The sequence below is a fragment of the Colius striatus genome, chromosome 1 (genome assembly GCF_028858725.1).
Source record: "Colius striatus isolate bColStr4 chromosome 1, bColStr4.1.hap1, whole genome shotgun sequence".
Classification (NCBI taxonomy): Eukaryota; Metazoa; Chordata; class Aves; order Coliiformes; family Coliidae; genus Colius; species Colius striatus.
Window position 1 is genome coordinate 16342523 of NC_084759.1, and position 11990 is coordinate 16354512.

Consider the following 11990-nt stretch of genomic DNA (forward strand, 5'->3'; position numbering starts at 1 on the left):
TGGTGTTTTGGTTTGTGGTAATATCTAATTAGCAAGATTTTCCTTATGCAACCTTAATTTTCTAATCACTTAAGTATGTTTTGTTTTAAAACAGAAAAAAAAAGAGGTAAATATTATAGTTAGGAAGTTGTGTAGTGTATTTTTAGAGCTCAGCAAATAAGGTGGATTTTTTTTTTCTGGGTGTGTTTACATCCTGAGATGTAAACAGAATGTTTACATTCCCCCACCCCACTTCTCACCCCAACCCCCAAAACATAATTATGGGAACTTTTGAGCTCTTTGGTTTGAAAAACTGAGGAAATTTTTATAGACTTAGTTTTTGCTGAAATACATTTATTCTTGAATTTCAGACACTTTCAACACTTAAATGAATTAAATATACACATTAAATAAATGTTATTTCCAAGTACATTAAAGATGTTTCAGGCTTTAAAAACTATTTTAGAAGAAGCAGAATCTGTTGTTGCTGAATAAGTGTTTCCTTTGAAGAGCTCAGTGGACGGGAATTGCTCATCTTTGTCAACTGTGTCCCAAGATTCTCTATACAGTGGGGAGAAATAGTATCACTTAATGGGAGGCTGGGAGAAAACACCATCTTCAGGAAGCTGTTAAATGCTGTGCAGCAAAGAATATGGGACAAGCGTGAATGTGAAGAAAGACATTCCAATTTTTCTCTTAATTCTGTACTCAAAGCATTTTGTCAACATCTCCCCTTCTCTGAAGTGAAAGTATTGTCAGTTCAATATATACTTTTGGGTTACAGAGTAAGTGGCTCATAAGTTTGGAACAAAAGTGAAATATGTAAGTTTTGTTGTCCTTTCTGTGAGAATAACAGTATAGCTGAGTTAAGCAACTCTTACTGCCTTGGCCTTGCTCTGCAGAGAATGGCACTTTGTGGGGTGCCTGCTGAAGTCAGTGGAAGCTTTACCACAGACTTTGAGCCAGGCCCGGCATGCCTGAACAAATAGCTATGTTTGGACCCCGTGACTCTGAGTGGTCGTGTGTTTGCTCGGTTTGACAGATGCAGACCCTGAGCTCTGAAGAGAACTGGAGTTTTCAGCTGAGCTAAGCATACATGCTGTGCTGCCAGTCTCGGCAAAAGCAGAGCCTCAGCCAGTTACTAGTCTCTTAGAGCTATAAATTATGGGTGGTTTTGGTATTTGTTAGTTTTCCCTGGCTGCAGACTGTGAGGTATCTGTGGTATGAAGGTCAGTGACGGTTCCCAGTGGCTTGAGTCAATGTGCACCATTGTATAAACAATTGTTGGAACTCTATCTCCGAGTCTTTCCCTTCATGGAACTGAAATGCCAGGGACCCTTGTTGTTCTGATCTATGGACATGTTCCTATGCGACCTGATCTAGGTGAACCTGTTTCTGCAGGGAGGCTGGACTAGATGATCTCTAAAGGTCCCTTCCAACCCCTACCATTCTATGATTCTATGATTTCTGCATCCATAGCTCAGCTGCCTGTCCAGTTTGTTTCCAGACTTTTGTTTATTACTTCATGTCACTGTTCCCAGATCTAGTTTATAATCTATTCTGAACCAAACCATTATTTATCTGAGTCTTAATTTAAAGAAAAAGAAAAAGCTTTCATCTTTTTCTTATTGTTGTTCTTATGTAAAATCTGTTTGAATTTTGGTTTTGGGGTATAGCCTGATGAACAATTGGGAAACTTATGGCCCTTGTAGCTTTGCTGTTTACAGGTTCTCTGTTTGCTTTGTCTCAGTTTGAAAAGTATACCAATTTATAAATGCCCATAATGATTCAGCTCCATTCCATTTCAGTAATCATAAATTACCAACATCTCCTTTTCCATGAGAAATTACCAACATCTCCTTTTCCATTCCAATCATGTTGTAAGTCTTTACACAGTCATCTCTTTACACAATAAGATGAAATAATGTTATGTAAAACACACTTGTAAAGGTACTTGTAAATCTCCTTCTCTTCTTATTGGTCTCTTAGGTCCTGACTGGTGCTTGTTCCACAGGGACAAGAGAAACAAATTTTTGTTTGAGAAACAAAAATGAGAAATTTACAGAAAAGGGAAATGTTTAAAGTAAAATTCATAATTTGATCTTGGAAGCTTTTGAAGCAAAAGTGCAAGAGAGTGACGTGGCCCTTGCAGCTTTCTAAAACTGCACACAAGACTGAGGGGCAGTTGTTCTGTCAGGGTGGATTAACTGTCCTCAGCTGTTGCTCCTGCTGCTTGCTTTTTATATGCATAAAGATTTTTCTTCCCTCTTTCTCTAAGACTCTTCAGAAATACAATTAATATTTATTCCTGCAAGAGGCCATAGAGAACACTCTGGGTTATTAACAGTTTTGTTTCCTCTGAGCAGGACGTCATGGTTGCTGGTGGAATGGAGAGCATGTCTAATGTTCCCTACACAATGAGCAGAGGGGCAACGCCTTACGGAGGGGTAAAGCTGGAAGACCTGATAGTAAAAGATGGGCTGACAGATGCTTATAACCATATCCATATGGTAAATACTCATGCTGAAGTGTCATCCATAGATCTGATACAGCTTTTGAAGAGTTTGCTTAGAATTGTTACAAAATTGCCACAACCTAGCAATGAGGAGTAACTGGAATGGAGAAGGAAAGTCTTCAGTTTCCAGGCTTCATGTGGTAACTGTAGTGGAGAGGCTACACAGGTGACCGAAACACAGTAGCACATTGTGTGTTAAGGTTCATCTCTGATTGAAGACTGAGCATCCTAGAGCAGGGATTTCAAAAGGAAATAAATTCTGCTACTGCTGGATTGCTGTCGCTCTGTGTGAGAGAGCAGTCCAGCTGCCCCATGCCTCTGAGGGTACTGCTCTGTATGGTTTGTCAGGCGCTTCTGATTATTTTCCTTCCCCCAATGTACATAGCTCATGTCTTCTATTGGAAGGTTTGAGTCAGCTGATGCACTTATCAACATGTAACTTAAATTGGCTGATCAACTGCAAACTTAAGATGGGTTTGGAAAACAGCTGATAGGGAGATAGTGAAGAACAAGGATCAGAGAGGAACAGTTTGACTAGACAGTAACTACTTTCAGTTCAAAAACCTTTCTGACCTTTGCCCATGGATCCATCAGTTATGGTTCTTGCTAAGGTACAGGAAAATGTGTCATGAAGGATATCGTGCTGTGATCCATACACTTGCTGTAGCCCTCACTGTGTGGTTTGTTCTTTTTGCACAGAGCATGTGTGTGTGTAGAGCACACTCTGCTTAGGCTGTTGCTTGAAATTCACTCCCACATTTTGACTAAAAAGGATTTTGATTGTGAGGATTTCTGCAGGAATACAAACAGTGGCTTTGCTAGTTCCTGTGTGTGGGGAGCTGGTTACAAAGCACAAAGTGTTAATGGATTGGAACAATATTTCAGAACTTTTTGTCTTCATTAGAGCAGCTATAAGTTGGTTGGAAAACCTTAACAGTCTATGGGGGAATACACAGGAAGGCCCATCTGGTGTCTGTAGGAACCTACTCTTGTCATATTCAGGCCACAGACAAAGTGTCTGGTGTTGTGAACTCCTTAAATCCTTTAACTGCGTAGAAGTGAACTTCTTGTTTGCAGAACTGGAGGAACACGGTAATAAAGGGCTTTGTGTTGATTCATTCAGTTTTCTGCAGAAATGAGAGGTGGAACAGAACCCATTTAAAAACAAATCTTTCAGGTTGACTAAATGAGTATCTTTTAAAGATTTATTTCCTCACCAGGTGTTTAGGCAGCATCTGTAATGAATTATTATTGTATAATTATGAATATGATTGACCTATGTATAAAACTATTTGATTAATTGATTCTATTTATGTTATTCCAGTTATTAGACAGAAGGTATACACACTTTCCTTGGTAGAATATCAGATCTTTAAAGCTAAGCGTGTCTGTCCCTGCCCTTGTAACCTTTGGGGTAGGCAACCACTTAATGTTGTGGAAACAGTAGTGGGATGATAGTGTGCTGCCATGCAGTGAAATCTCCACTGGCTTGAGAGTTGGGCAGAGAGGAACCTCATGAGGTTCAATAAGGACCAGTGCAGAGTCCTGCATCTGGGAAGGAACAACCCCATGTACCAGGACAGGCCGGGGATTGACTTTGCTCTGCAGAGTGAAACCTGGGAGTGCTTGTTGACAATAAACTAACCATGAGCCAGCAATGTGCCCTCGTGGCCAAGAAGGCCAATGGCATCCTGGGATGCATCAAGAAGAGTGTGACCAGCAGGTCAAGGGAGGTTCTTCTCTGCCTCTACTCTGCCCTGGTGAGACCTCATCTGGAGTCCTGGTCCAGTTCTGGGCTCCCCAGCTCAAGAGGGACAGAGAACTTCAAGAGGCAGTCCAGCACAGGGCCACCAAGATGATCAGGGGACTGGAACATCTTCCTGATGAAGAAAGACTGCAGGAACTGGGACTGTTTAGTCTGGAGAAGAGGAGACTGAGGGGGAATCTCATTCATATTTACAATTATCTAAATAGTGCATGTCAGGAGGTTGGGGCATCTCTTTTTTTCTATAGTAGCTAGTAACAGGACAAGCGGTAATGAGATGAAGCTGGAACACAAAAAGTTCCATTTAAACATAAGAAAAAACTATTTGACTGTTAGGGTGAGGGAGCCCTGGCACAGGCTGCCCAGAGGGGTTGTGGAGTCTCCTTCTCTGGAGGTTTTAAAAACCTGCCTGGATGTGTTCCTGTGTGACCTGATCTAGGTGATCCTGCTTCTGCAGGGGTGTTGGACTAGATGATCTCTAAAGGTCCCTTCCAATCATGATGGGAACTTACTCTGCTGTGGCTGAACAAAGATCTTCAGTCACCAAAGATGGCAGCCCTCAGCACTTTAAAGCTTGCTTTTGCATGCAGCTTTTTAACTTGGAAGGAAGGTTCCTTCATGACTTTAATAATTTGGATCCAGAAACATTTCCTAATTCTGAAGATGATATTCCAAACTGAGAAGTTACTGTTTGATCATGACAACCTAAATTAGGAGCAGACACCAAATTCTTATCACCTTCAATTCTGGAAATCTGCTGGTTGAGTTTTTTCTGTTACATTTCTACTTACACCTCCAGAAATGCCAAACCTAATGTGCCTGGTTTTTCTCCAAGGGCAACTGTGCTGAAAACACTGCCAAGAAGTTCACAATTTCACGAGAGGAACAAGACACTTATGCCATAGGCTCTTACACTAAGAGCAAGACAGCCTGGGATGCTGGAATACTGAAGAATGAAATAGTCCCTGTCACTATATCAAAAAAAGGTATTATGGAAAGGTGTGATGAAATGAATTGTTTCTTGAAGGCTGGCACGTAGGATTTGTTCAGTTCTGCTGATTAAACATGCAGTCCTCAGGAGTGCTAGGTTTGGATAAGTGAAGAATGTTCTATTAGGCAGACTTGCTGGTGAGCAGCAGCCTGGGACCTGTGATGCTTCTGTATTTTACATTTTCTTTATTGTTACATACCTTTTCTTCTTCACTTTTTAAGCGGAACGTGACTCAAGGACATTTGTGCTTTAATATCCCTCTTTAATTACATTAAAGATACGGTCTTTGTCCCTTCCATTCAGCCTCCAAGCACTGTAAATGGATTTGCTGTGAACCAGTTGGATGAAGGCATAATTGTTTTGTTTTTGTAAGTGCATTTCTTGAAGTGCATTTTACATGTGTTTACATCTTTTAACTGAAAGAAATTGTTTAAATAAAGCAGCAGTTCATTAGAGTTCTGTGTTAGAATGTCTTAGGAATGGAGTCTTGTAGAAAATACTAAACCAAGTCTGAATTTCAGGAAAGCCAGACATAGAAGTGAATGAAGATGAAGAATACAAACGTGTTGATTTTAGCAAAGTTCCGAAGCTGAAAGCTGTTTTCCAAAAAGAAAATGGTAAATATTTTTAAATTAGCTGCTTTTTCCTTGCCCTTGGAAGAAAATTCTTTGTTACAGTGAAGAGTACTGTTCACAGAGCTTGAATGCCCAGTGGTAGTCCATTAACTTGTAAGTGTCTGCTACGACAAAGATAGGCTTCATAGGGGCATAAACTGACTTGGATTAAAAGGTGGTCCAAGAACCTTAAACCAGTGAAAATCTCTGTTTTGCACGTTTACTTTAAAAATTGTGGAACAGATTAGTTTCAGTTGAGCTGTTGCCTTGTTGCCAAGGCTAAGCTCCCATTTGGATGGGAGCCGGGGTGCCTGTGTAGCTGCCTGTCACATTGTTCCGGATCTGTAACTGCTGAATTCCCTCTGGCTAAGCCCAGGTCGCCACTCGGTCGCCACCTCCTGGAGCCGGGAGCGTGTTGGTGCTGGCAGCGTGGCTGCTGCCGAGGGCGTGCCCTGTGTACCAACACGTGGGGGTGTACTTGGCTAATCAAACTGGTTAAAAAACCTCATTTTTAGTGAACTCAGTGCAACAGATGCCACCGTAGTGTCGAGACCTTGTGTTCAAGGGCCTACAAGGTAAAAAACCCAGTCCTTAGCAGAGGCCATCCGTGAGCTATGTGACCCTTGCCTCTGTTTAACACCACTTTGCCCTGCCCAGGAACCATCACAGCGGCCAACGCCAGTACCCTGAATGATGGAGCAGCTGCCTTGGTGCTGATGACTGCAGAGGCAGCCAAGAGACTGAAAGTCAAACCATTGGCACGGATAGTAGGTAAGATTGTTCTGTTCTTATCTTTGAATACAGTCCTGGGAAATCCTCCCCTGGTGTGCTCGCAGACTGGGAGTCCCCTCAGCCATTACCTGATGTTCACAGGACAAGAGCTGAGCCCTTGAGTGTTATGGCTGCAGCTTCTCAATGCAATGTGTGAAATTGCAAGTGTTGCACCTGTGGGCTTGGGGTCATAACTGCAATTTACTATGTGGAACGATATTAAAAATCCAAAGATGATCTTATCTGGCTCACTTAAGGCACTAAACCTTAGATCTGCCTATTTCATGGCCAATTATATTCAGAACTTTCCTATCTCAGCTGAGTTTGCTGTTTGCACCAACAAAACCCCTGTATGGTAAAAGCCAAAGGTCCTTGAACAGCTTTTGTGTCTTTTACAGCTTTTGCAGATGCTGCTGTTGATCCTATTGACTTCCCAGTTGCACCGGCCTATGCTGTCCCCAAGGTAGGAGGAACACCGTGTGTCTGGCAAACCAGCTGTCTCCCTTGTGTGGCACCTTCACCAGGATGGCCTTCTCAGGGCCTTCCTGTAATTAGCATCCAAATGATAATTACATCATGAGCCCAAAGAACAGGTTTTTCAAAGGATTGAGGCTAAAATGCAGATTTTCAGAGTAACAAGTTTCTCACACCCACTTTGAAAGAGAATATTGTTTTCTACTGCTTTCACCAACTTCAGGCTTGTTTACACTGCTGAGGCTTTGCAGCCGGTGTGGCTAAAAGGCAAAGTAAACACAGTCATACACGAGAGGACCAGCTCAAAGAGGAGCTGCAAGCAAGGGTACGGTGTGAGGCACTGCTCTGCCGCTTCCAGCACACTCACTATGGCAGCAGTCGCAGCTCAGTGCAATGAAAACCTGTTGTTGGCACAGAGTACTGCCCATTTCTGCTTGTGTGAAAACTCAGGTTTGGGTTTCAGTTCTTCAATTTTGCTTTTTCCAGTTAACAGAGGGGCTCAAAAATGTGAGCTTGGATCTGTGGGCAGCCCCAGTCACCCACCTCAAAACAGGCCTAACTGTTTCTATAATTACCTGCCCTTTTTTTCACCGTAGTAATTGCTTTTATCACTGTTTCTAGATTCTAAGTGAGACAGGCCTGAAAAAAGAAGACATTGCAATGTGGGAGATCAATGAAGCGTTCAGCGTTGTGGTGCTTGCCAACATGAAAATGCTGGGGATCGATCCGCAGAAGGTGAACGTGAACGGCGGCGCCGTCTCCCTGGGACATCCCATCGGGTGAGTCGCACGGGCAGGGGGTCAGGCATTGCCTGCTGCACCTGCTGCCCACATGCTGCCCTCTAATGCAGGAAGGGCAACAGCAGTTTGCTGCTGAGTACCTGGAGACTTAATTCAGGTGGTAAATTTCAGGGCACCTTGAAAAAAGCACGGTCCCATTTTTCTCATCACAGTTGTCACCTGCTCCTCTGCAGAGCAGCATGTGTCTGGTGCTGGACAGATGTAAGAAGCAGTGGAAACTAATCACTATTAAGATGACAGAATAAACAATCATAATTAAGTAATTAAGCTAATTACATTAACAGGTATGCTTACAAAAATAGCGATGGATATGGTTCAGGGGCTTTTTCTTACACAAGCAAAGTGAAGTTCCAGGTCTTGCCGAAGTATTTTTGGCAGCAAATCCCAAAGCCTCCAATGCGGCAGACGGGGCCGGCCTGGGGATGGCAGTGGGTCTTTTGTTTGAAGCTCTGCTTAGAGGGGTCAGGTCACCATCTGCCTTCCCAAACAGCTCTTACTGACACAAGCTTATCCCGTTTGTGCTCCAGGTCTGTGAGGAAAAGCCCATTTCAAAACTCTCAGTAAATACAGATATGAGATAAACCACGTTGTACCTCAGGAGCAAGGAGCAGTGCTTCAGGGTTTGGCCCTGATGGAGGCACATTCCTGCCGGACACACTGACCTCTCCTTTGCACCATCAGCTGCTTCTCATAAGGGAATAGGGGTTTTTTTGTTTTGTCTTAGAAGTTAATTTTGACAGTCTAATGACAGGATTTCGGGGTCTGGTTTTGCACATTAGGTCAATCAAAGGAGCATACCGCAGTGTTTGAAATGAATCATTACTATCAACTCCTTCCCTCAAAGGGCTGTCCAGCACTGGCACAGGCTGCCCAGGGAGGTGGGGCAGTCTCTATCCCTGGAGATACGGAAAAGCCGTGTAGATGAGGTGCTGAGAGACATGAGTTCGTGGTGGATGTGGCAATGCTGGGTTAATGATTGGACTCAGTCTTAAAGGTCTGTTCCAAAGTAAAGGATTCTATGGTTTGGTTGATATGTTACCTTTGAAAGACCTTTGCTCCATGTATATGCTTTGTAATACACAGAGGTGATTTGCTTTTCTAGAAGATGCTTTAGACAACTGTGGAGTTGGTGGTGGTGTATGTATGAATCATAGAATCGTTTCAGCTGGAAGAGACCTTTAAGATCATTGTGTCCAGCCTTTGTCCCAGCTCTATCAACCACTAGACCATTTCCCTAAGTGCAACATCCAACTGTCTCTTAAACACCTCCAGTGATGGTGACTCCACCACCTCCCTGGGCAGCCCATTCCAGTGCCTGACAACCCTTTCAGGAAAGAAATTCCTCCTCATATCCAGCCTGAACCTCCCCTGGTGCAACTTGAGGCTGTTTCCTCTTGTTCTATTGCCTGTTACTAGGGAGAACAGACCAACCCCCACCTCATTACAACTTTCTTTCAGGTAGTTGTAAGGTAAGGTATGGTAAGGTCTCCCCTGAGCTGCCTTTGCTCCAGGCTAAACAGCCCCAGATTCCCCAGTCATTCCTCATTTGAGACGTGCTCCAAATCCTTTATTGGCTTGGGAAGCCCACCTCTGTCTCCTCTCCAGCACCTCACTGTCCTTCTTAAGAGAATCTTTAAGTTCTATACTGAAAAAAATAACCTGTATTGCATCTAAATGCAGTACAAAAGGGTTGGTCTGGTCTGTCAGTGGTTTTTTTTCCCCCTCCAGTGAATCAGTGCTACATTCTGCCAGCTGTCTTGTGTGGGACAAATCAAGAATGTTCTCTAACCTAAGCTATATATTTTTTCTTTGATTTAGGATGTCTGGAGCAAGGATTGTTGTTCACATGGCCCATGCGCTGAAACAAGGACAATATGGGCTGGCAGGAATTTGCAATGGTGGAGGAGGTGCTTCTGCAATATTGATAGAGAAGCTGTAGGCCCATCCAGCCTTGGAGACACCTGCCAGTCAAAACCAGATGTGGTTTGTTACATCTTACTCGGCAGTAAGCAGGTGAATTCCTTAACTGCTCTGCTCAAGCTTCTTCACTGATTATGGGTGCAGACAACTGGGCTTTTATTATTTTTGACTCAGTGCAAGTTTTTATACAGTACCAAAAAAAGGGCAAATGTGATAACGTCTTCAGGCCTGCCAATAAAGAATGTTTGTTAACTGTGGCTCCTCTCACTCACCGGTGGTGTCTCAGATGCCCCTGAAAATAACTTGGCAACTCACACGGTGCTGTTACTAGAAGCATCTAGTTCCCCTGTTTTATTGCTTACTCAGGACGGAGTGATTTTGATGGAAATCCCGATGTTACAGGCCCTTTCTGTGCTGCTGTGCTCCTCACTGCCTGGCCAGCTGCTGCAGCAGCCCAGCCCATCCTGGTGCTGGCCGGGAGGGACCTGCGCCCAGCCCACACGGCCTCTGCAGGTCAGCTCAGCTTCACAGGGCTGGTGGTTTGTGCAGGTGCTGCTCAGCTGGGGTGGGGTGGGTTGGGCTGCTGGAGGACAGGTACCCCCCTCCTGCTGTAGGATGAGCTGCCCTAACCCTGCCTGTGCTCCCCCATTCCCGGGAGTGGGTCCCAGCACGAAGGGCTGAGCATTCCTACTGCAAGCAGGGGGAGAGAAGAAAACACTCGCCTGGAACTAATCTTTCCAAAACTTCAAGGAGAAGGTCGTACAGGTTCTGGGGTGGGCTTTTTGCCAGGGGCCAAACATTGGCCATTTCACAAGTATAAAGTTTAATCCCATCTCAGCCTTTTCACAAGGAATCAACATCAAACACATTTGTTTCTTAGCTGGGATTCAGGAGAAATGCTTTCTTATCTTGACATTCATTTCAGCAGGAAGTCATCTTTACCCCACTGACTGTCCTTTCCTTTTCTTCTGCACAGCAGAGGGAATAAATACTTTAACTAGGAGGGATGGGGAGCTGTTCTTTCTGAGAAGGAATATACTTGTAAGGAGCAAATGCCCAGCGAGGGGTAAATGCTACACTAAGAAAACTGACCTTCCCTCATGTTCTGACACCTGCTCCAGAAGTAGACTGCTATAGGACAGCAACTTGGAACTGAAGATGCTTCTTCCTCTGAAAGCGTAAGTGAACTGATAACGAACAAGACAGATTATGGGAAACAGTGGGTGTGCCATGAAAGCGTGACACTTGGCCTCAAGCAGGAGCAAGTCTACTTAAAAACATCACCTAGCTACGGTCAGAGCACTAGTCAGTGTCCAATACGACCATGTAGCAAAGAACTGGTTTTGTCATTCTGTCACTTGCTACTCTTGGAGCTCTGTGTTTAACACCAAATTCCACATCTTAAAAAATGACAGCTCAGCACAGCTTTTCTGTCCTGTACCTGCCCAGCTGGACTCACACAACATGAAGCAAGACACACATCTTTTTATTAAACCAAAAATATTTATTCAAGCTGTAAATGTTATGCAGTATTTAGTTATTGGATGGGTTTAATATAAACATCTACTGCATATATTGGTTCCTTAGGAATCCTTGTATAGTGTCTGAACCATTGCCCTCTTGCTGTACAGATCTCTTACTAGAAAACTCGCCATTTTTAAGACCTCAACACCAGGGAGGAAAGACCAGAGGAGAAAGTTCTACAGCACTGGAGCAAGGCTTAGCATGGCGATTTTCCCCCATGGGGGCTGAGCTGCTGCTGTGCCTGTTTTGCAGAGAGTTTGGATGGCAGCCATGACAAACTCTATGTTATAGATTAGGTGCAGGCTTTGTCCATGTCTGGTTTGAAGTGTGACTTGACCAGCCACTTCCTCTGCGGCACAGGCACCCGTTAACAGAAGTGGCCTCTGCCTTTGCCACGCTGAGGCTCTTCCCCTCGTCACGGTATCAGGGCCGGGTACCAACATGGGGGTTCACCCCAACAACGCCCTTGTTTGCCAACAGCTTTTGCATTCCAACTCAGCAAACACTGTGAACAGATGAGGGATGTCCATCCCAACTAAAGTTCTTGCCTGATGCGTTTCACTAGGTGAGAAATGCCTCCAGAGGCTTTACTGGCCTTACAATTAGTCACTGGTACTTTGTGAAGTGCCTCACACCT

General features: G+C 44.0%; 1 protein-coding gene across 4 annotated transcripts in view; it reads left to right on the plus strand.

Moving 5' to 3' along the window:
- Positions 1-11461, plus strand: part of ACAT1 (acetyl-CoA acetyltransferase 1) — a 27757-nt gene extending 16296 nt beyond the window's left edge. For 3 of the 4 annotated variants that reach the window (XM_061992081.1, XM_061992092.1, XM_061992101.1), the window contains 7 exons: positions 2346-2489; positions 5095-5245; positions 5772-5867; positions 6522-6635; positions 7034-7098; positions 7731-7888; positions 9728-10086. In XM_061992081.1, coding sequence (XP_061848065.1) covers positions 2346-2489; positions 5095-5245; positions 5772-5867; positions 6522-6635; positions 7034-7098; positions 7731-7888; positions 9728-9848 — 849 coding nt within the window. In that variant the 3' untranslated portion in view covers positions 9849-10086. Of the gene's footprint in view, positions 1-2345; positions 2490-5094; positions 5246-5771; positions 5868-6521; positions 6636-7033; positions 7099-7730; positions 7889-9727; positions 10087-10805 lie in introns of those variants that run through there. The other variant, XR_009818388.1, reaches the window with a different exon arrangement.
- Positions 11462-11990: the final 529 nt, after the last annotated feature.